The following is a 24,769-nucleotide window of genomic DNA, read 5'->3' on the forward strand; positions in this document are numbered from 1 at the left end:
TATGGAGCTACCACAGTGCCTGGGTCCTGGGGCACAGGTGCACTTGTTGCAATGGCAATGCTAGTATCTTAGGTGCAGGCTTGTTCAGATCTCCCAAGGAACCGGATTCTGAGTCTCTGGGACTTGCCATAGTGTTTGGACCCCAAGATGGGACACAGCAGTGACACAGGTTGTGGGATCACAGGGTTAGCAGTGACTAGGGTGCAGGGTGCATCAGCAGCGTACCTTGGGGATAGTGAGTCAAAGCTCTGACTCTGGCCACAGGGGACAGGGTGCAGATCAGCAGCAGCTCAGCCTCAGCAATGCCAGTTCAAAGCCATGACTCAGGACGTGAGGGATGGAGCACAGAGCTGCAACAGTGCTAGCCAGGGATGGCAAGTTGATGCCATGACTTAGAACCCAGGGGTGGGCCAGAGAGCAGCAGCAGCTCCAGTCCCATAGATGGTGAGGTGGTGTGGTATCCCAATCCCAGATCTCCAATCCACAGCATCAAGTGCGGCCCCTGGGGGCAGGTCTCACAGCAGCAACAGGCTCTAGTCCCAGTGAGGAGATGCAGCAGTGGAGGCTCCATGCAGCTCCATTAGCTGAGTTCAGCGTTGCTGAAGATCTGGCGGGGGGTGGGGGGGTGGGGGGGAGGGTGCAGGTCCTCAGTAGCAAAGGCTACAGATGTCCACGACAGTGACTTTCTGAGGTTTTCCTGTTCTTCTTTCCACGTGGCATGGAATTCATTTGAGGGAGTCCCTCTTTGCACTGAGCTGCTTTAAACTGGGGGTGGAGTGATGCAGGTAAAGTGCTTCCCACGCTTCTATGTGGCCATGCTGGGTTTTTTTTTTGAGCAGGGTTCTGCTTCTTGGTTCAGAGCTTTCCCGGAATTGTTTGTGCATGTTTTTAGTTAGTTATTTATTGTTTTTGTGGGAAGATGAGCTTTGAGACCTTCTAGCCTGCCATCTTGCTGATGTGAGACCCTACAAGGAAATTGTTTTTATCTTATTTAAAGTTTGAGAAAGCAGAAAAGAATCAGGAAAGAGAGTAGTGAGAATAATAAGTAAGTCTGAACTGGGAGAAGGAGAGGTTTTATCTACAGTTTAAGCTTTATTAATCAGGGTATGACATTAATAACACAATCATATTCAACTTAGAATGACAAGGTATGTTTTGTAACATTTATCTTCTTTTGCTTAAGATGAATATTAATCTTTTGCTTTGTAATATTAATTTGCATTCTTTAAAATGCGCAATTTATGATGACCCACAGAAAAGACAGAAGTTAACCACTTTGGGATTTAAATGTTTTCTCTAGCTTATTCATATGCACATAGCAAAAAAAAAAAAGGTTCTATTTTGAAAGTGCACTGTTAGGAGTTAATTTCTCTGCCAATGTCCCGTGCAGTACATAGAATCTGTGTCTGCTGCGGCAGGTGTATTGAGGTTCTAACAGGTCGTAACTTGGAGCTAAATGAATAAATGAATGTCAAAAAGAGAACTAGCTGAATCCTCAGTTTAAAAAAAAAAAAGCCAAGAACTATAATTGGTCCTCAAAAAAAATTAAATATCATCTTTGCTGGTAACTTTGAGAGATGCTAAATTGTCTGAGCTATTCAAGAAATTCACACAGGAGCAACTAGTTGAGAACAGAGCTTTATTAAATCAGAAATAAAGCTTAAGTGGCGTATAGGTGCTGGTTTGTTGTGTTGTTGATTACTTTGTGCTTTTCAGTAGTGGGGTGTGGTCCTGGCTGTTTGTGGTCAAGGTCTGCAGAATGTCTGTGAAGATACAGAACTGGGAACCACAGACTCTGACAGCAGAGAGTAAGTGGGATACAAAGTGTTTCGTGAGAATGTGGCCTCTGGAAGGTCCTCACACTAAGCGATGTTTAAATTTAGTTTCAACATTCGCAACACAAATAAAGAGAAATTCACAGTTGACACAAAGATGAGTTGTCCTCATCCATCTTCCTTTAAAGTTGCTTACTCTGGAAAGGATGCCAAGTCTGCGACGTTCCCATAATCGTCCTACACAGACAGCATACATCCTTTGTACATCAAAAGGAAAACGCAGTGACTCAGGGTGGAGGACCCTAGGGGATTGGTTTGCTGAAATTGCTCTTCACTAATTACACATGCATGTTTGTTCCTTCTTTGTTTTCAAATTAGAATAGGAAGAACTTATTCCAGAAATCTGCGTCAGCTCTACAATGTGATTTTTCTCATTAAACTTAGCTACTTGAGGATCTATTATTAAATAAGCCTGTCATCTTTTAGTTGTTTGCAAACAATAATGATACAACATCTGTGATGGTGAATTGATCTTTGCAAAGTAGATTTTTCAGTACTAGGGAGAACCATTTCATATTGCACACTGTGGAAGGCTTAAAAGTGGTGATTTCTCAGGTGGGTTCAGCCAAGACCCTTCTCCGGAGCCAAAACTTCTTTTCCAAGCAAGCCTCACTTCAGCCATTTACCTTTAAGAGACATCCAGCTTTACTCCCAGGTCCATTTATCTCCATGTAAACCATCACTGGGTTTTTAAATAGTATGTTATGTTAAAGGTTGTCACTGTGGTTGTAAAATTTAAACTACCAAGGTCGAGAAACTGAAAGTGTTACTTTGGCGTAAGGCTCTCCCCGGCAGCCCTGGTGGTAGGGGCTGTTTCATGGCCTGAGGCTCCCCTGCCTGTGGTTGTGGGGAGACACTCGACCCATTCCTGCAAGTTATTTGTGGCTCTCTGAGGAACTCATTTAACACTGTTCTCCGGTGCCTGATCTTAGGAGGTAGGACTGGAATTTTCTAGTCCTTGTTAGAATGTTTGCTTCAATCCATAAGTGTCCTGTGGCACAAAAAGCCTGATGTCGGGTGCAAGCTCACAGAGAGAGCCCTGAGGAATGAACCTTGGAATGTGCCCCTGTTCTCTCATCTTTGATATGCTGATCCAGAGTGAACTGCGTAGCAGCATAACCGACTGATGAAATTTCAGCCAGGGCTCCAAAGCCTGACAACCATAGTAAATCCTGTGTAAGCAGAATATTTCAAGGGATGGTTTTGAAGTTGATTGAATTTTATGATTAACAGAAAGTTATCCAACCAACCATTTGTGTTTCACCTCATGTTGGTAAAAGTCTTTCTAAAAAGCTTGGGGTTCACTTTTTTTTTTCAGTGTAATTAAAAATGGGTTTTAATCATTCTTTTTAGAATTAAACAAGATAGTGCATCCAAAGCATTATTTTAAAAGCTTATTCTATATTTTCTATCACATAGCTGATGGAGGTAAACTTGTTGAACTGAAAGCAGATAGACTCCAAAAGAGCCCCAGAGTTATAAGCTTAAAGGAAAATAAAATCCCTGATATAAGATTTTGTCATTTTCTTTCCATTTTTCTGAAAACAGACTGTAGAAAAACTCCATCTAATTGAGGGTTATGAATTATCTGAATGTAACTGTTCCTAGTTTAACTAATGAAAAATATGGTGGGGGAAAGGGTAATTTTGTTCCTAAGTCCTAGATTTTAGTTCTGCTTCACTCTGGGTCTCATTATGTGACTCAGAACAAGTCACAGAGGCCCAGTATAGCCCAGGTCTGCCTGCTCTGAAATGTAGAATATATCTCTTGGAATGAAAAATCATGCAGTCTTACTCTCTTTACTGGAATGTATTATATAATTGTAATTAGTATCCATTTTCCCATTTTCTTTTATGGGAATATTTTATCCCATCATGAATATCTATATGTACCTATATATGTGCATGTCTGTAGATAAAATTATGTAAGATTCGAGTTTTGTGTAATGTCTGTAATGCACAGAACTCCTTGGAGACCACCATATTTCAGGGGGGAGAAAAGGCCTCTTCTTAGTGTCTGCTCCCGTACCTTTACACTGAGACTATAAATTAAGCCCGGGAAGGCTATAATGAGTCGGTAATTTATAGACTATTAAGATACTTAGAAGTGATTCCTGAGTATGTCCAAAATAGAGAACACATGTTTATAAAGGACAAACAGATTCAAAACAACATGTCTTTGGCCTAACGAAGCCCAATCAATTAACAAAATGGGATGTCTTAGTTTGCATATCTCCCACTCCCCCAAAATAGAATCACTAACCACTTGCTAACCACCCTGACTTGAATAGACAAAGTGGCTGCTATAGCTTGGCCACCAGAAAGGCATATTAAGCACTCTGTTAGACTGGAACCAGCGGAGTCTACCAAACAGGAAGAGAGCTCTGCTTGCTTTTTTGCCTCCTTTCCCGGTTTGACTTGATGTGATAATTCATTGCAGATTTCTTTTTCTTTGACAGAGTGCCTACCGCCGGAATGGGATGGCCTTTCTGGCCTGCTGATAGGACGGGGACGGGGACTGCAACAACAGGAAAGGAGGCAATGTTCTAGTAAGGTGATGTCTCTTCCCTTCTCTGGACACAATAAAACACGTTTACCTTGTCTGTATCCTCAGGAGTGGGCTGGTTTGTTGTGACTATGAACAGGCTGACTCCAGCTCTTTTCCAGCCCCCTCACGCTCAGTCTTGTTTACTAGATGGGCCGTTTAGCTAATTAATGGCAGGATGTTTGGGATACTGTGTAGGTGGACAAGAATGCAGATCACACAATTTTGAAATTTTAATTTAGAATGGATTTACTGCCCTCAGTTCACATATCTTAAAAGCAGTGTCTTTTTTTTTTTTTTTTTTTTTTTGTCTTTTTTTCCCCCCAGTGTTTAGTCTGTGTTTTACATGATGCATTTTGTAATCCAAGTTTGGGACAAAGGAAACAGAATTAAAAGGACAGTCAGTTTTCCTCTTGCACTATCCCACCAACTTTCCGACATTTGTTGACTCTCCCTACATAAAATGGAGACAGGTATCCATTTTATAAAGTCACTCTCCTCAGAGACCTAATGAACAGACCTGATGAACTGTCTGTTCCCACCTTTCCTTCACCCCATGTACACTGGGGGTGCCAAGAAAATGTATACGAGTGGACACTTTAGTCACCGTTGCTCAAGCAGTAGTTCACCGTCATCAGAAGTGTCTGGACGCTGATGGTAACCACTTTGAGCACCTCTTGTAATTGCAGAAGTCAAACATGACTTGTATTCATCTTTTGTTATCAGTATATATTATTACAGTTTTAATACAGTTTTCCTTTCTTAAAATGTATATACATTTTTTTGGCACCCCCTGTATAGCTAGTATATATGTAATTTTCATGCCTTCTTCCCGACATCCTGTGTGTCTGCCTGTCATGTGTGTTTTTCCTCACATAGATCCATCTTCATGTCTCTCCTTTCCCTGTGCCTCCATTCCCCAGGCCCATTGCTCACACACGTGCTGGACCCATTTAGAAGCAAAGTAATTAGAATCAGTAGAGGAAGGGGAGCCGAGTGATTTGCCTTCTCCCTTCAAAGCACTCCCACACCTAGACTGGAAATGTAGGCTGAGTAACTTCTTGCTGGTAGCAACTGAGCTACCCTTCTGGCATGAGGAACTTGAACTCTTGGGAAAAATATAGCAGATGTAACTGTACAGTTCCTGATTAAACTTGAATTGCAAAAAAAAAAAAAAAAAAAATTATTTCTTTAATTCTGGAGAAGTTTTGTGTAATTTTATTTTTATCATGGTTTTACACACACTGAATCAGCCTTTGTAAAGAATTAATGAAAACAGAAGTGAGAAGCATGAAAGATTTTCATCTTGTGACCAAATCATTGTGAAGCTCAGTTAATATGATTGCGCCATGTTATTCACATTTGTTAGCTATCACTTACCTGCTCTGTGTTAGTCCTTCTGGAAAAAATCTCTATGTCAGGAACAAAAAACGCAGATATATAATACCAAAAAATTGCCAAAGGGTTTTGATGTTCCATCTGTGCTTGCTGAAATGTATGATTAAACTTTTCTTTTTATCATCATTCTTATTTTTCTTGGCGTCCCTAATCATAGAAAATTATAAGCTTGCAGTAAACATCCTAACTTTTAAAACGACAGCATTTATTGTATTTGGTTTCGATCTGCCAGGCTTATTGATGTATAAAATTTTCAGGGGCTAATTTTTCACATCAAAATTCCTTCTCTCCCACATTCTACATTTTAAAGTATGCGCAAAGCAGAAAATACAGGATTTAGGTTTTTTTCTCTTCATTTTATTCTACCTGATCTCCTTATAGTCCCAGAGAAGGAAGACTCAATGTACATTTCTCTCAGAAATATGACAGGTCTGTGTTTTTGTTGGTCTAGCATGTGTTTGTCTATCTTGAACAGTCTGACAGGTAATTATTTATAAAATCTGGTTTTGCCCAGTAAGTTCATATAATAACCTTTCACTTTTCATCATAAGCCAGTGAGCTGAATTTAGAATAAAACAAGGTCATTAATGTCCGTCCCGAACCAGCCTAGATGTCCCCATAATTGCTCAGTGTTAATATTTTTAATTCATTTTTTCTTTTCTACTGTTAGGTTCTTTCTCTGACTCTTTTCACAACACTAAATTAGAAGTGAAATAAAATTTTCTTAAGCAATAAATGTAGAACAGAAAAAAAAATTTATAGAAGGAAAGTTTCAGAAAACGTGACTTCCATAAATTTCTCTCTAAAGATTAAAATATTATATAGAATCATAAAATGTTAGAACAGAAGGTAGTCTTAAAAGATCATTGAACACAACCACTCATTTTGCAGATGAAAAAACATGGCCAACAGAGGGAAACTGACTTTCCCAATATCACTCAATAATGTCAGTGACAGACCAGAGGCCACATCCACGGCCCCTAATTCTCAGTCTAGTAGTACAGTCCACCATACTGGATTTACAGAAGACATCACCAAGATATGTCGGGGTTTTATGGCATGTTTATCTTAGACAGTAATCTAAATTTATTTTTTTAAATGATACTAATTATGGACACATAACTGTTACAGTAAAATTTTCTTCAAAGAGACTGTGGTATTTATTAAATAATCTGTTATATGTCAATTACACATCCATTTTGAAAAAGAGGTCTGTAAGCAGGAACATGGAAGATTAGCATACTTTGAGTACCTACTTTGTGTCAATGAATCTTACCCTCTGGTATTCCATTTATCCTCACAATGACTTTATGAGGTAAGTGCTATAAAACAAACAAAAACTCAGGCTCAGCTCTAAAGCAAATGTGAATACACAAAATAGTTTCTACTTTTGTAGCCTTGTGTTTTGGAGATCAAATTTGAAAAGAACTAAAACCAACAAATCAGTAAATAAATAGCCTCTCTTATGGGAAATTGACACTGCCTCATTGGTTTGAGGGTAAAAGAAAGAGAAATATTTCTCCCTTCACCTAAATTTGGAAATGCGACTTTCTGAACATGCCATTGTAAGGCTGGGTCTTTAACCTTCCTGCCTTCACATGTTGCAATAATTGAGATTCAAAAATAATGTTCCAGTTTTAGAACCAAGAGTTTTATTTAAAAAACATCAGCAGCACAAATATTTTTTAAATGGTGTATATAATTCTTATATCTGGGAAGAATTCTTCATTTATTACTGTTTGTTCTTTGTTTCTATAAAATCATAAACAATCCATGTTTAATGCTTTTACCATGTAGAAGACAAATAAACATAACTGGTGATTCTTGGTCTGACAGAAAACAAGTTTACTTGTCTAGAAATTATAAAGTTTCATTTTATGAAAAAGATTTTATAGAGTTCCCAAATCAGATATTTCTTTCCGGTTCATATAACCCCTTGTATAAAACTGAATCACTACAGAGAAAGTATTCCCTCATCTGCCCTCCTGGAATTTAGATAGAACCTTCCCAGGTTGCATTTAAAATTTTACCATCAACCATGTATACATCTCATAAAATATTTTACAGTTTCCTGTATGCTCTGGCCGAACATTTCATAGTGCATAAACACTTCTGCAAATCATATAAGGGCATCAAGTTGAATATGTCATTGCAGTGGCCCCCACATAAAGCTGATTGTTCAGCAATTTATTTTCTTATTTTTATCTTCTTATTTGAAAGCCAAGCTAAAACTGTGTGCTCTTATTCTACTGTTACAGGGGGTAGGGGGACTCGAGCTGTTTTAGTTCATTAAAGCAAAAGCTTTCTGCAGAGGGCATCAAGCCAAGCTTAAACAACAAAACCATGCCTGCAGGAATTGGATGTAAATGTGATGGTTAAATAAGGGCCAGATGCCTTTAAAAAGTCAAATATTAAAAAGTCATATCTCTTAAAGCAAGTCTCTAATGTTGTGAGTAGGATAGTGATACCATAGCACTTTAAAAAAGAAAGAAAGAGACTTGGATTTGTTTTCTAGGACAAAATATCAAATATTCAAGCTGTCATAAGTCATGGGAATTTTGGCAATTGAAGCATATTTTAAAACAATCAATTCCTACAAAGTCACAAGAAACCCTCATACAGTATTTCATTGTTGGAAACCACTGTAGTTCTGTATGTTCCCTTTTCTGCTCATTGCCACCCAATAGTCACTATTCTAATTTTTTTCCAAAGGAAAATAAAAATAGAAAAAGATACAGGAAAAATCAAGATTATTACTTATATGATTTTACTTATACCAGGCACCACTTTACTTGCTATTAAAAATGGTGATGGATTTTCTCAGCATTTTAATAATAAATCTGACATAATAATTAAAGTACACCATGTGCCACCCTGTGTGCTAAGCATTCTGTGTGGGTTGCCTCATTCAATTCTCACACCCCACTACAAGATGTGCAGTTACTCTCCCTGTTGGCCTTAAGCAGTAGGGAGGAAACTGAGGGACAGAAGGCTCCGTGCCTCCCGCATAGGTCCCCAAGGTGGAGCTGGCATCTGTAGCCAGCACTCTGACCCCGGAGTTCACGCCCTACCCACTGTAACACCGCGCGTGGAGGGTGCTCAAGGCTTCTAAGAACATGTGAAAAAGACTTGCTGCCCTGATCCTAGAAGTGCTTCTCAGTACCAAAAAACTAGATTACGAGAAAATTTCATTGGAACTTAACATTCCTTCTCTAAGGCCAAGTATTGTGTATATAATAGAATATCATATAATGTATAATAGAACATAATTATATAGAATGATGCCAAGTCCTCTATAATGTCTTAAACTTTAAGATAAATACATATGATCAATGCGCATGCCAGGAATCCCTATACAAATTATGAGGAAAACTCCCTCAAAGATCCATGGGTACAAAGCATCTCCTTTGTGAAGACCGGGTTTACAGGGTTTCTCCAGAAGGCTCTAATTACATAGGCTACTATTTTATGCTTTCATGCAACATACTTCTCTCGTGTTATAAAGTAATTCCCATCTTGTTTACATGTGTTTGCAGTGGCAGATACAGAATTACATATGGCAGTCTGTCCCTTGAAACTCTGTACAGATGCCCCCTTTAGTGTTTGCTCATTAGTTATGATACAGTCATTGTTTCTCCAAGCCCGGGTTGTTTGTGTGTATGCTTGCGGGGAGTGGTGGACAGAGATAAAGAAGAAAGTGGAATGAAAGTTGCTGAGCACAATTTGAATTAGAAATGATGATTTTTTTTTTCTCTCTCTCTCATCAGTAGTTTTTAATTCCACCCTAGGTCTGTTCTTCCTCAGGATATGTCACTTTCTGATGTATAGCCTTTAAGATTCCAACTAGCAGTGCCCCGTCCAGCTGCAGTGCCCCATACCTGCAGCTTTCTTTACTGAATAGTGTCAATTAATTTCTTCCAGCCACTTTACTTAGGGGAGATCAGTTCACCTACCAGTACATGGGCCATCACGCCCCCCTCACCTGTGTGTGCCCGTCAAGAAGTCCCTAAGTAGCTGTGACTACTGCAGCTCGTGGGTTGTCCTGCCATCTTCCATAGGTTTGACTGTGAAGAAACAATGAGTCCAAGTGGCTTTGGGCAGTTTATCACTTACACAGCAGCACGAGCAAGATTGGCACGGTGCCAACATTCCATGTTCCTAACCCCACAGGAAGATACCAAGCCATAGGGGCCAGATGACAGAAGATGTGAGTGGTGGGTCACTGTGTCATGTGAGGCTCCAACTCCAAACTCCAGCCAAGCAGCTTTTTACTTTGCATCCGTCCCCAGGAGATAGAGGTGGGCGGTCCCAGGCCACAGTAAAACCAGAGAGACGAGAGAAACTACCTTGGAAGCTCATCCCAGGACTGGCTGTCTCTATTTCCCTGGGGTAATCGCCGACGGTGGTGGAAGCTTGCCTATGTGGTCTATTGGAGACATGAAAAGCCACCAGGTTGCCTGTCCCCTAGAATACGTAGTGTCGTGTTCTGTTAACAGCATGAACAATTAGTCTGCCCCTTCTTTCCTAGGTTTTCATGGCGGCCTCCTCCCTAACTCTTTCCTATAAACCGTCCTGCCGGCCTCAGTGCATAGCACCTTCTGCTTCCTCTGAACTTTTTATGTCTTTGTCTTTCCCATTTAGTGTCCTAATCTTCTCTCCATGTGCCTTGCAGCCTGCACTAGATTAAGAATTTCTTGAGGGCAAGTCTTGAATGTATACATCTTTATAATCACCATATGCACATAGTAGGTATTCAATAAACATTTGTTAGTTGGTTGATAGAAAAAAATACTCATTTCAACAGAAGCACAGAATCCTGTTTGTTGTTAAATCTCTGTTTCTCTCTTACTGATGCTTGTTTTGCTTTGGCTGCAAATCTGCCGAATTTCAGATAATCACAGCCTTTTTCTTAAAGACAAATAGAGTCTCAGGGACCAGGTTTCTTGTGGCCTTTATGAGTTGGTCGTTGTAACTTCAGTCTTGTTTGCAGGGGTTAATGACCTCAAAAAGAGAGGTAACCTCAGTGTCATTTGTACTGCTAACGACCTCTGTGTCCCACCTGAATCTTGACAAACTTGAAAAAGAATTATAGACTCACTCACTACTTTTGTATATAGTACCATCTTTGAAAACCTACTAGTTCTCCCACTAGTTTACTGGGAAGACAATGAGCCATTTCAGGGTGAAATTTCCTTAAAGGTAATGGAAATAACATGTCCCCTGAACTTAAAGCAAATATGGTCATCTATTTACACTGAAAATAATGAGATTTTGTGACCTAGAAGCAACAGTTTGTCACTCAATGGTAGCTTGCAATGAAAATGTCTCTTTATCTCTGCTCCTTCATTCATTCATTTAAAAAAAAAAAAACATTTTTTTTTAGCACCTATGAAAGCTAAGCAATCAATGTGGAGTCTATAGTTCCCAAACTGTGAGTCAGGGACCTGTGGGAAACTGTGGAATTCTTGAAAGGGGCTCATGAGGCCACTTACATTATCTGTAGATGAAATAAACATGTTTTGCCTATACGGGTGCCACTGTTTTAAATACATGTATAAGTGTGAAAAAAAATATATATATATATATGTATATATATATATATATATATATATATATATATATATATATATATATACACATACACACACATATATATGCCATTGTGATTGATATAATATAAATTCATTAATTTTTTGGCATTATATATTTTTTCATTCAAAAGGCAGCAAAAGTACAAATTATGGAATGCATGATCAGTGAATATGTTTGTTAAAAAGTGATTCTCAAGCTAAAAAAAGGTACCTGTACCTTTCTGTGCTTTACGGTAACTTGTCTCAGTTCTTCAGTGGTGAGTAGATTGTGCCTTCCGACGTTTTTGGGCTGCTCTAACTTAGTTTTAAGGGTATTTTTTTTCCTTCGACATAACATATCACCTGAACTTTTTTCATACATCTTATTTGGGGGAAAATTTATGATCTTTTTAACATTAGGAAGTTTTGCTTTTCCTGACGTTTTATTGCTTTGCATATTTGAAACATTTCAATCCCAGACAATAAATATTATGTGATTATTGTTTTCATATGGATAGGCTATTTCCTCCTGTTTTTTCTAAACTCCTTTCCCAACTAATAATACTCAAAACTTTATTAATATTAAACTGTGCCATTCAGCTTTTCCAGAATCGTGTATAATGAAAATTGAAAGGGGGACAGGTTAGAGAGAAAAGGAAGGTTAGTAGTAGTTAAAAATAAATTGAGGTGTGTGGTTTTCTTTCAGTTGGATTTCAAATGTTTCTGGTTCAGTTGAAATGAAGATTATATTTATTCTGTAAATCATTTTTATAAGCTGTCATAACCAGTTATCACATTAAATGATATCTTTTTATATTATTATTATGGAAGCTAAAGGGGTCTCACCAAAGTAGATGGTGTTAGTTGAGTACACACCATGATGACTGTTTCAAAGCACCCACCTTTAAATAGCTACGCCCATGGCTTCCTCACCTTCCTCATGGCCTTCCTCAAATATCACTTTCTCAATAAGGGCTTCTCTAACCACCCTTTTAATTATTGAAACTCCGACCTCTGCCCTAGCACACCATATTCCCCTTCCCTGCATTTTTTTTTCCCCCCTTTGGTCCACACTAACACTTACATATCATTTCATATACTTACTTATTTTGTTTATTGTCTCCTCCCTCTAGAATGTAGACAGTCTGATGTTAGGGATTAGGATCTGTTTTGTCCACTGCTGTATCTTCCACACTTAGAACAGTGCCTGACACATGCCGTGTTTCCCCAAAAATAAGACCTAGACAGACCATCAGCTCTAATGCATCTTTTGGAGCAAAAATTAATATAAGACCCAGTCTTATATTAAAATAAGACTGGGTATAGTTGAGGAACGGGTATAAAATAAGACTTATATTAAAATAAGACCGGGTATAATATAATATAATAATATAATACCAGATCTTATATTAACTTTTGCTTCAAAAGACGTATTAGAGCTGATGGTCCGGCTAGGTCTTATTTTCAGGGAAACACGGTAGTACCTGTTCAGTCACTATTTTAATAAATGAATGACTGATTGATGAATGACAAATTTTTGCAACACTTTAACTATGTTACTGTACTCTCTGGTTCTTCTCCAGCCTTTAACTGTTTCTTCTCACTTCTGTTCTGTCTTATTGTTCTACTCCGTTCCTCAACTGTAAGCTTCCCCTTACCTTCCAAATTCCTCTGAATGTCACTGTGTTCAACGTAACTCTTTGTTTAAACATTTTTATATTTTAGTACTCCCCAAATCTCAATGCATCTTCAACAGAATAAGAAATTTGGCCACCACAAGCAAGTGTTAGTTATGGTTTAGTGAGGCTTTCATTAATAATATGTGAAATTTTTTGATATAGCTATTTCACTACTTACTTATATTTTTACCACAACTCCAGGGTCATATTTTTAGTGCATTTATTTACAACTTCATATATTGCAGTAGTGTTTTTTACATAAGGCACATAGTATATATTTCTTTTTCTTAGAAATCAGTTTAATATAGTATAGTTTACATACAATAATAACCCCTTTTTTAGACATACAGTACAATTCAATGACTTTTCACAAATAAATGCACTTGTGCAACCACCACAATTAAAACACATGAACACTGAAAAGTTCTCTCATGTTCCTTTGTCATTGATTCCCCCCTGCCCCCGTCATGGTATCACTAACTCCAGGCAAACACTGATCTGATTCTGTTTCCATACCTTTTCCTGAATAGCATAAAATTGAATAATTCTATATGAATTTGGATTTCAAGTTTGGTTGGGTTTTTTTGTCTGACTTCTTTCACTTAGCATAATGCTTTTGAAATTCATCCATGTTGTTGTATGGATCAGTAGTTCCCTTTTATTGCTGGGTAGGATGGGTGAACCACAATTTGTTTATCCATTCACTATTGAATGGACTTTTTGATTGTTCCTAATTTCTGGATATTAAGCATAAAACTGCTGTAAACATGATGGACAGAGCTTTGTGTGAATGTATGTGTTCATTAGTATTGGGTAAATACCTAAGGGTGGGATTACTGGGCCATATGGTAAATGAATATTTAATTTCATTAGAAACGGCCATGAGAGCCAAGATGGCAGAATAGATAAATCCTGTGCTTGTCTCATCCCACGAACACATTAAAATTACAACTATAAATTACAACTATAAATTATAGAACAGTCAACCTGGAGAACCATCTGAAGTTAGCTGAACAGAAGTTTTATAACTAAGAACATAAGAAAAGAAGCCACGTCAAGATTGATAGGAGGAGTGGAGATGCAGAACGGGCCGGCTCCACACCAACATGTGGCAGTTGAGAATCGGACGGGATAGCTCAGCTGCAAAGGCTCCCCCTGGAGGAGCGAGGGACCCTGGCCCCACACCAGGCTCCTCAGCCCAGAGTACCAGTGCCATGAAGAGGAGACCCCACATCTGGCTGTGAAAAATAGTGGGGATTCCAATCATCCGGATGGGACAGAAGGCTGTGGGAAATCCAGATGTCCTCTTAAAGGGCCTGCACATAGATTCACTTGCTCACAGGCACTCACCCTGGGCTCCAGCAGAGGGAACAAGTATCAGAAACATATGGGGAGAGACTGAGTTGTGTGGCTTCAGGGCAAGGACTGGAGGAATAGTTGACATTTTCCCTGTGTGGGGTCCTCGTCCTATGCAGCCAGCAGGCAGGCCCCATCTTTCCTGTGATCCCTGCCCCCATGCCCATGGCCAAAGCTGAATCTGAATTGCTCTGGTGAGCTGTGCTCACTTCACCTTAGTGACTTCCTGGGACCCCACCCCACCCAACTCAGCCAACCTGGAGGCAATGTCTAGCTAGTAGCTAGGCCCACCTACATTGCACTCTTTTTTGGACAACTCTCAGGAGTCTGCGGGCCTCAGACAGGCAGCCACTGGCCTTGGTGTGCTCTGAGATATTTGCTGAGTGGTTATTGGCACCAAATCAGAATCTACATTAGCCTGGTGGTGAATACAACTCTTCCCACCCTGGTGACTCCCTGAGACCCCCGTCTCCCAACTCATGTACCTCACGAGGCTTTATCGGTGTCTGAGCCTTACAAGAGCCAGCAGGTAGCAGCAGGCCTCCGGGTGTTCTGGCTTTTTGCCGAGCTACCCCAGGCCTAGTATGGGTAGCAGCTGTCCTTGGTTTGCAGCGTGGCCTGTCATGTGCCACCAGGCAGCACAGGCAGCGACCAACCATGGATCGCTTTGTAGGTCCTACCAAGTAGTCCTCAGCCAGTCACAGGCAGTGGCTGACCTGGACCTGCACCAGAGCCCCTCCCAAGAGGCCCCAGAACCAATATACTTGGAGGTTAGCTTCAGATCACAGCAGAGCACCACCCAATTAGCCCCACAAGCAGCACAAAGAGCAGTCTCAACAAGCACCAGATCCCACTGGGGCAAATCCCACTCAGTGGGGTAAGCTTTCTGCACAGCAGCCCATAAGCTATGGACGTGGCCAAACCCCACAGCCAGTCAGCCTGAGGGTCAATCCCACCCATTGACATGCCAGTAACAATCAAAGCTCAGCTATAACTGGAGGACACACACAACCCACACAAGGGACACTCCTGGAGCACCTGGTGTAGGTGACCAGGGAGACTGTGCTACTGGGCTCCACAAGGTACCTACTACATTAGGCCACCAGGCCAAGACTGGGAGATATAGCAGATCTATTCAATACATAGAAACAAACACAGAGAGGAAGCCAAAGTGAGGAAACAAAGAAATACGTCCCAAATGGAAGAACAGAAGAGAACTCCAGGAAAAAAAGAATTAAACAAAATGGAGGCAAACAACCTACCAGATACAGAGTTCAAAACAATGGTTATAAGGATGCTCCAGGAACGTAGAACTTCCACAAAGAGACAGCAAGCGTAAAAATGGACATAGAAACCACAAAAAAGAATCTGCCAGAAGTGAAGAATACAGTAACTGAAATGAAGAATACACTGGAAGGACTCACCAGCAGGCTAGATGGAGCAGAGGATCAAATCAACAGTTTGGAAGACAGGGTGACAAAACACACCTAGTCACAACAGCAGAAAGAAAACAGAATTGTTTAAAATGAGGATAGTTTAAGAGATCTCTGGGATAAGAACATTCACATTATAGGGTGACCAGAAGGAGAAGAGAGAAAACAAGGAACTTCGAACCTGTTTGAAGAAATAATGACTGAAAACTTTCCTAACCTGGCAAAGGAAATAGACATACTACAAGCCCAGGAAGTGCAGAGAGTCCCAAATAAGATGAACCCAAACAGGCCCACACCTAGACACATTATAATTAAAATGGCAAAGGTTCTAGACAGAGAGAATTCTAAAAACAGCAAGAGAAAGACAACTAGTTACTTACAAGGCAGCTCCCATGAGATTGTCAGCTGATTTGTCAACAGAATCTTTGCAGGCCAGGAGGGATTGGCACAAAATATTTAAAGTGATGAAAACCAAGGGCCTACAACCAAGGGTACTCTACCTGGTAAGACTATCACTTAAAATCAAAGGACAGATAAAGAGCTTCCCAGACAAGAAAAAGCTAAAGAAGTTCATAACCACCATAGCAGTATTATAAGGAATATTACAGGGGCTTCTTTAAAGGGGGTGGAGGTATTCAAAAATGTGAATAATAAAATGGAAATAACTACATATCTATCAACAATAACTTTCAATATAAATAGATTTCATGTTCCAATCAAAGGACAAAGGGTGGCTGAATGGATAAGAAAACAAGACCCTTACATATGCTGCCTACAGGAAACTCAGTTCAGATTGAAAGACACACACGGACTGAAAGTAAAGGGATGGAAAAAGTTATTTCATGAAAATGGAAATGAAAAAAGAATTAAAAAGCAATACTTACACCAGACAAAATAGACTTTAAAACAAAGGGTATATACCCAGCGACAAAGAAGGACCCAGTAATCCCACTTCTGGGTATTTATCCGAAGAAATACAAAACTCTACTTCGAGGAGAGGTGTGCATCCGTATGTTCATTGAAGCATTGATTACAATGGCCAAGATGTGGAGGCAGCCTGGGTGTCCGTTGATGCAAATGGATAAAGAGGTGATGGTACATATATACAGTGGAATATTGCTCGGCCAGGGAAGGGAATGGGTTCTCACCATCTGCAGCGCCATGGATGGACCTGAAGGGTGTTGTGCTGAGTGGAGTGTCAGACAGAGAAAGACAGATGCTGTGTGATTTCACTTATATGTGGAATCTAAAGAACAAAATAAACAAAACACAAACTCATAGATACAGAGAACATTTTGATGATTGCCAGATGGGAGGGGGTTTAAGGGTGGGTGAAAAGACGGGAAGGGATTAAGAAATACGAATTTTACTATTTGGAGGATTTTTAAATATGGTTTAAAAAGGTATTGATGGGTGCCAAATTGACCAACAGTAGACTGTGGTGGTTGGTACTATGTCAACTTGGTGAAACTGAAGCTACTTTTCCATAATCCTCTTCCCTATATGGTCGGGCAAGAGAAATGTATGCAAGATTTGGAAAGTGGAAGTGAAGCAGTTAGTAATTAATTGTGGCTGGATGTAGTGGCGGTTCTAGCTTGTCCTCACTTTCTTCTACTCTACATTCTTCCTGCCAGAAGACCCTGTTTACCACGAGTGGCTCCCAGCTCACTACTAGACACTTGCTGGCGTCCCCCAAGCCCCCCGCACACCACCCCGACGTAGTAGTTATACCAAAGCATGGCTTCCTACACACCTTCCTGTGCAGCCACTTTGGGCAGGTGGTGGTGCTTTGCTTCTCAAATTGATGGGTTGGTGACTTTTTTCTGATTCTCCAACTTTCTTCCTAGGCTTTCACTTCCCCAGCTCCTTCCATAACTACCCTATTTCCCCAAAAATAAGACCTAGCTGGACAATGAGCTCTAATGTGTCTTTTGGAGCAATAATTAATATAAGACCCGGTCTTATTTTACTATAATATAAGACTGGGTCTTATAAAATGTAATGTAATATAAGACAGGGTCTTATATTAATTTTTGCTCCAAAAGACACATTAGAGCTCATTGTCCGGCTAGGTCTTATTTTTGGGGAAACAGGGTATGTAAGATCTGATTCCTATAATAAAATCTTTATCCCACAAAGTACAGTGGATCTGACTCTGTGACTGAACTCTGACTGATAACATCAAGCTATGAGAGACTAATCCTTGACCTGAGAACAGGTCAAAAGCTGGATAAAATACAAACAATTGTGCAATAGCTTTCTATAGTACCATAACCAATTACCACAAATTTAGCAGTGTAAACAACACAAATGTATTAGCTTACATTTCTGTAGGTCAGAAGTCTGGTATGGGTCTCACGGACTAAAACCAAGGTGTTAGTAGGCTGTGTTCTTTTCTGGAGGTTGTAGGAGAAATCCAGTTTCCTACTCATTCAAATAGTCAGGAATAGTCCGTTCCTTGTGGCTGTAGGACCAAGGTCCCCATTTTCTTGCTGGCTATAAACAAAGGGCCATTTTAGAGGCCACCACATTCCTTGGCTAGTGCCCCCCTTACTCCATGTTCAAAGCCAGCAATGTCAAGTTCTTCTCGTGTCACATCTCTCTTACCCATTTCCCTGCCTGTTTTCAAGAGCTCACGCGATTAGATTAGGCCCACCTGAATAATCTCGGATAATCTCCCTATTTTAAAGTCAGTTGATTAGCAACCTTACATCCATCTGCAACTTTAATTCCCTTTTGTTATGTAACACATTCGCAGGTTCTGGGGACTTGGATGTGGACACCTTTTGGCGGGGGGCACACTTTATTGGAGGCATCAGAAAAAGGACAAGGTAGTCAGGATTTGAGAGACCAAGAAATTGGAGAAAAGGAAAGTTCTTATTCACAATGAGGACACCACATTCCATTTATGTCATGTCTCCTTAGGCTCCTGTTGGCTGTGACAGTTTCTCAGACTTCCCTTGTTTTTGGTGACCTGGACAGTTTTGAGGCGTACTGGTCAAGTATCTTGTAGAAGGTCCCTCAACTGAGATTTGTTTGATGTTTTTCTCATGATTAGCACGCTGCATGCTAACCCTAGCCTCCAAACAGTATGTAAATACCTTTGTTGTCTTCCTCACAAAAAACCATCACCTCAGTCTAATCAGTGTGTTTCTGGAACAGAAGGAGGACATTAGGTAAAAACTAAGGAAATCTGATTGAAGTATAGACTTTAGTGAATACTATATCAAAATTTGCTCCTTAATTGTGACAAATGTACCATCCTGACACACATTATTAATAACAGGAGAAACTAGGTGTGGGTGTATGAGACCTTCTTATTATCTTCACAATTTTTCTATAAATGTAAAACTATTCTGAAATAAAAAGATATTTTTTAAAAAGGGGGGGATATAAAGTATGGTATTACCCATTTGGGGGTGATGTTTGTTCTTTTCTCTGAGTTATGCTCCCCCTTTGATATCCTGTAACTTAAATACTGAGATACATGGCAAACCACTTTTAATACCTCTTATGTTAGATGATAAGGGAAACAGAGTCTACTTCTTGATAAGAAGAGCAGCAAAGAATTTGTACCCATTTGTAATCTGCTGAACCAATTGTGGAAATCTCTGTTTACTTCCTTGAATGTAAATTCCTAGAATTGCAATTGCTGCATCAAACGTAGTCCTCATTTTAAAAACTTGACGCATATCCAAATGGTTCTGTATTCAGGTTTTCCCAGTTTGCATTCGCATTAGTTTCTCTGTGCCTTCACCAACACTAGATAACATTACCCTTTTCTGTTTTTTCCGGTTTAAAGAAAGGAAGTCTGACCATTGCATTTATCTGCATTTTTGGAAACCATTGAAGTTGGAACATTTTTCCTGTGTTTATTGGCCATGTGTACATGTTCTTTTTTGAATTGCCTAATCTTGTACTTTGCCCATTCTTCTCTTGGGCTATTCCTAGTTTGAGTGTTGATGTTGGTCTGAAATCTGGGTTATTAAAGTTTAATTGACCTCACACAACCCTACGAGGTTTAAATATTATGAATTACTCTTGCCCAAAATAATTTTTCTTCATTTCTATTCATTTATTCTTTATTTCCCTGGATCATATCACCATTTTCAGTCCTTTCTTTTCTCAGATTCACAATATTAGAACTGCAATCATCTTCTTTTTCAGTTGAGGCAATTGACACCAAAAGAGGAAAGGGTCTTGTCCTTTCTGGGGGAGTCTATTCAGTTTGGACCCATAGCACAAGTCTTTTGGCTTCTGGTCAAAATGACACCAACAGCTCATTTGGCCCCTTCGCTGCAAGGTTTGTGTCCTTAGGTCTGGCACTAAGAAATTCAGTCTGTCTATAAGTTTTGCCTCATGAGTAACTTGGATCATAAATTCTCCCTGCCCCAACAGGCTATGTGGCATTTGATAAACTGCTTTAACTTTGGGAGCTTGGATTCCACATCTATTAAGTGGGAGCATTGAACTGCTGCTCGATGACGCTAAGGCATACTTTTTCTAATTGAAGTCTCATTTAAGATGGGCATTTTTAGGGTATGGATTAGGAAAACCAGCACCAGTGGAAGTCAGACCTTTAAGAAATTTATTTCAGCCTAGCATGTCTATTTTTAAAGGGAACCTAATCAAAGCTTTTTTTAAAATAGTTTTTAATTATAGGTTTGAAACTTTGTGTTATTTGTAATACCTTTTTAGAAGCATGAAAATAGCATTTCTCTCTGTACCAACTTTGTGCTTTTCCATTTGGTAAACACTGATTTTATTTCTCTCTCTGCCTGTAGGAGTAAACCAGGCCAACTCAGGACTTCCTGTTTACCTCCTGGTCATACATATTGTAGATGGTGACAGACCTGCTCTCAAAATAAGCTTCTTTGGTCCAAGTCTGCATTTTCTGGTTAGGCAACCAGCCTGTCAATACTTGAACAATGAAACCATTTGGCTTTGGAAGCCTTGTTCTGACATTCCCCCTTCAAATTGTCAGTGGAAAAGAAAGTCACTTAATCACTAAATGTAATACTAGAGATAATATAATAGTAGGTTTATATTTAAGTGAGGCATCACACGGTACCTTTCATTTGAGAATATCAAAGCATTTTCAATGCTCCAAGTTGAAATGTATAACATGGGTGCGCACAAAAATAGTAAATAACCTGATTTCCTCTGGAGATTCTCAGTGGTCTAAATCCCGATTTTTTAAGGAAGAAAATTGAGTTTTATGTGTATTGAGTGACTAAAGTGTAAGCTTAGAAATATTTTTATGTTTCCATCATAGTTTATTCTGCTTAGCATAAATCATAAGAGCCAACCATAACTTATTATAGCATGTGCTAGAGCTTTTTCAGTTGTATTACACTCATGTCAGACACACCTTCGTACAAGTCCCTCCAGGTCAATAGTTTAGAAATTCTGCCTCTTCCATCCCCTTCTCCAGTCAACACTTATGGAAATATATGCTAATTGGAACAGAAGCAGCCTGCCCAACTGACAGGGCTAGACCACTCTTAACACAAGATTAATGAGATAGAAGTTGAGGGAAAAAATAACATTTCTCAAGCAATAAGAGTGCAGATGCCTAGTAAAAGCCAACAATTTTCCTGAATCAGTCAAATCCCAAGCTTTGCTTTCTCTTGACTTCCCTCAACGGAGTTAAGGAAAAGAAGAAATCCTGTACTCCCCGCCTTGCTCTGGCCACTGTTGCCACCCTCTGGCTCAGTGTAGCCGGTTCTCCCACCTTCCCGGAAGCCTCAGTAGAGCAGTCACCCTGGTGCAAAACAAGATCACGGTTTACAGTGAGACTTTGCACGTGGTCGGCTAAAGTGGCATGTAAGAAGGAATTACGAGGCACAAACATACCACAGGTGGCCACCTGTATTCATGACTGGCCTTTGTAGGTGTGTGATTTATATCCGTGAAAAGGGCATTCAGAGACCATGGATCTTTATTGGCAAGAAGTTAAGTTTGTGGACTAGTTTACCTTGTTAATGTGTGATTGAGCCGTGGGTTAGCAGACATCAAAAACTACCAGAGGCTCAGAGAACAGTATTTGCTCAGAGGCAGAAAAGGCTAAGGATCATATCAATTAGCTGAAACTACAGGTGGCATACTGTGTGACATATCTGGGTTATTGGGGCTGAGGGGGCTGATTTCCTCTTACATTTCCACCTCTTTCAGGATCCTTCTCCCCTGCATATGCCCAGCTCTTTATAAGACACCCTAAATTCTTCCAGAACTGACCAATCACATTGGAAATAAATTTTACACATTTAAAAAGTTATGTTCTTTCATACCTAGCACCCAGGTCATAGTTCCTAAATATTCTCCACTGGTGTTTAGGCTCCTTGGAGAAATGGCTGATCCAGGACTGGGGCGGGGAAAGATGCCTGGAAAAATGAGCCTGGAACATCTTAATTCATGAGAAAATAAGGAATTGAACAAAGAACCATGAGGACATGTCAAAAATGGAAGCTTGAAGAGACGCCCAAGTGGCCAAATCTGGGACAATTTGATCATCCAAATAAATAGTGACAATAAAGGATTATCATCACCCATAGAATAAAATAAATATCCTTGAGTCAATACAATATAAATAAGTAAATAGAAGAGAAAGTGAAAGCTCTTCTTTGCCACGGAATAACAACTAATAAATATAGATGGAATCATAGTATTAAAAGATCAACAGGACAGAAAGACAGAGAAGCAGTGAACACTTCCATAGTCTCAAATTGTATTCCCCACAAGTCACATCAATTATAAAGGAAAACTAGTAACAGAAAAAAAAAAAATGAGTATTCTTTCAATTATTCATTGTAGATATTAAAGCATTTTTTGTCGTTCTGGTTCACAAATGTTTAAGCACTAATTTTGCCTAGAGTTTGTCTTCAGGCCATGCCATGAAATAAGAAACGTGGACAGAAATTCATTTATACCAATTCAAAGACTATCTCCAATGATGACAAAGCCTTTGATAAAATACACTTTGGGTAAATGCCTAATCCAGCGCTTTTTGTTCCGATTCATCCTGGAAGTGGTTCTCCCCTCCAAAAGCCAGCACCCCGCGGCACAGCAGAGGCAGGTGGGGGCAAAGCTCTGGGCGCCGTGTGGGCTAAGAGGTGCCTGTTGCGGGTTGGCACCTGAACTCCCATGTGGTCCCTTCCCCAGTGAGGATCCGGCCTTCTTTATTTCCCCCCTTTGGCCGTGTGCAGAAGACCAGAAACACTTGTTTCCAGTGACTGCGATGGCTGTGTATCTGAGGCGGACCGGATGCCCGTGTCCCGAGAGGACAGCTGGGGTAAACAGGATGCCTCCATAATGCTGGCTCAGCTGGGCTCGCGGCCACCTGGTGATGTGAAGCGCTGCACCGCCAGGCCTGGGAGACGGCACAGGCACCTCGAAGATTACATTCCGACGTTAAAATACACACCCACAAAACAGCCATCCCAGACCTCTAATCTTGCTTTATGACCAAGCTATAATTACATTACAGCAATTACTTGAATATTACATTTTTATTACTGTTATGTCATTTTGTCTACTAGGAAAAAATATGCCTACTTGCACCAATAAAATTCTTAATGACTCATTTAAGCTGTGTCTACATGAAACCCCTGATTTACATTTTGGTCAAAATAATTCTTAGGGCCTGGGGCAAGAAGACGGTTAACGTCCATCTACAGGATTGCCCAAAAGCAAGAACACTTCCATGTGTAGGTGTACTTTTCGCGATGAAACACTTCCAGCCAAGGCTAATTAGAAAGTTAGGAGGCTTATATTTAAAAGCTGTATTTATAAAGCCATGAAGTCTTTATCATCTATCGATCAGTTCCAACTACTAACAACAAGCAGAAACATCTATGTCTCCATCCTCCAAATGCATAGAGGAACGTTTTCTATACTTCCAAAATGCCAAGGGGGCCCAACTGTGGAAAGATTCTTTACAAGCCACCTAGGCCAGTTTTTTCAGCCCTTTGTCTGGCAGCCAGTGATTTATTTGGAACTCAGTAAGGACACTCCCCAAATAAAGTTACTAATGTGTGGTACTTACGTTTTGTAATCATTATAATTATACTTTACTTCATTACCTCTTTGTAGGTAGCGTCTCATTCTCTGGAGGCCTTATCATACCTTGCTGAAAAATTCCAGGCTATCGGACTCGGTTCATTTTCTCAGCAGGGAGACTTCTGACTCTGACCACTTCCCAGCTTAACCCAGACCGTGTCCCTTTCCCAGCCAGTACAGGCCCAGACAAGCATAGGATGAAACAATTCTATCCTTAGAGCCAAAATTTGGGGAACTTACCATATATGCTGAGTCAAAATATCCAGATTTAACCACTTTTTAATTTTTTTTCACACACTCACCCACCCAAATATTCTATGCATTGAACAGACACTTTTCTACCAGAAAATGAAGTGGCTCACAGGTTTTGCTTCCCCTCAGTAAACCATGCCCAAGGTTTGTGTTTTGCTTCACTTTTTATTAAAAAAAAAAAAATCCTTTTGGCAAATATATGTCCTCTCCGTTACTGTGTAAAATTCAGTGCCTAATTCTAAAGTTATGTGCATCTGTTGGACATACACACTGTTAAACATTCATGATGCCTACAAATGTGAAAAGTATTACCAGGTCTATTTTTAACATTGTTTTGGCAAGACCGTTGCTGTGGAAAAAAAATTCCTATAGAATCTTAATGAGAAAACTGAATGATTCTTTGAAATGTGGTTGTGATTCCCTGACTTATTAAGTGGTGATGTCACTGGCGCTGAGAAGCAAGAAACAGTAGAATCACTCATTTGCCAGCACGCTCGAGAGATACACCAGAAGGGAAATGAAACTCATCTTGAATGCGGTTTGTGCGGAGCTGCGCTGCGCCCTCCCCCACAGCACGGAGGGTCACATATGTCCCTGCACAGGACATGTCTCACACACTTGGTTTGTCATCTCGGTGAGCCTAC

The 24,769-nt window shown here is 40.0% G+C and overlaps 1 protein-coding gene across 3 annotated transcripts in view; it reads left to right on the forward strand.

The window, feature by feature from the left end:
- Window positions 1–23,397, forward strand: part of SUPT3H (SPT3 homolog, SAGA and STAGA complex component) — a 464,602-nt gene extending 441,205 nt beyond the window's left edge. For 2 of the 3 annotated variants that reach the window (XM_074333030.2, XM_074333029.2), the window contains exon 12: window positions 4,294–5,904. In XM_074333030.2, the coding sequence (XP_074189131.1) occupies window positions 4,294–4,335 (42 nt within the window). In that variant the 3' untranslated portion in view covers window positions 4,336–5,904. Of the gene's footprint in view, window positions 1–4,293; window positions 5,905–20,599 lie in introns of those variants that run through there. The other variant, XR_012496623.2, reaches the window with a different exon arrangement.
- Window positions 23,398–24,769: the final 1,372 nt, after the last annotated feature.

Source organism: Rhinolophus sinicus, chromosome 2 (assembly GCF_057876585.1).
Source record: "Rhinolophus sinicus isolate RSI-liver-muscle chromosome 2, RSI-T2T, whole genome shotgun sequence".
In the NCBI taxonomy this organism is placed as follows: Eukaryota; Metazoa; Chordata; class Mammalia; order Chiroptera; family Rhinolophidae; genus Rhinolophus; species Rhinolophus sinicus.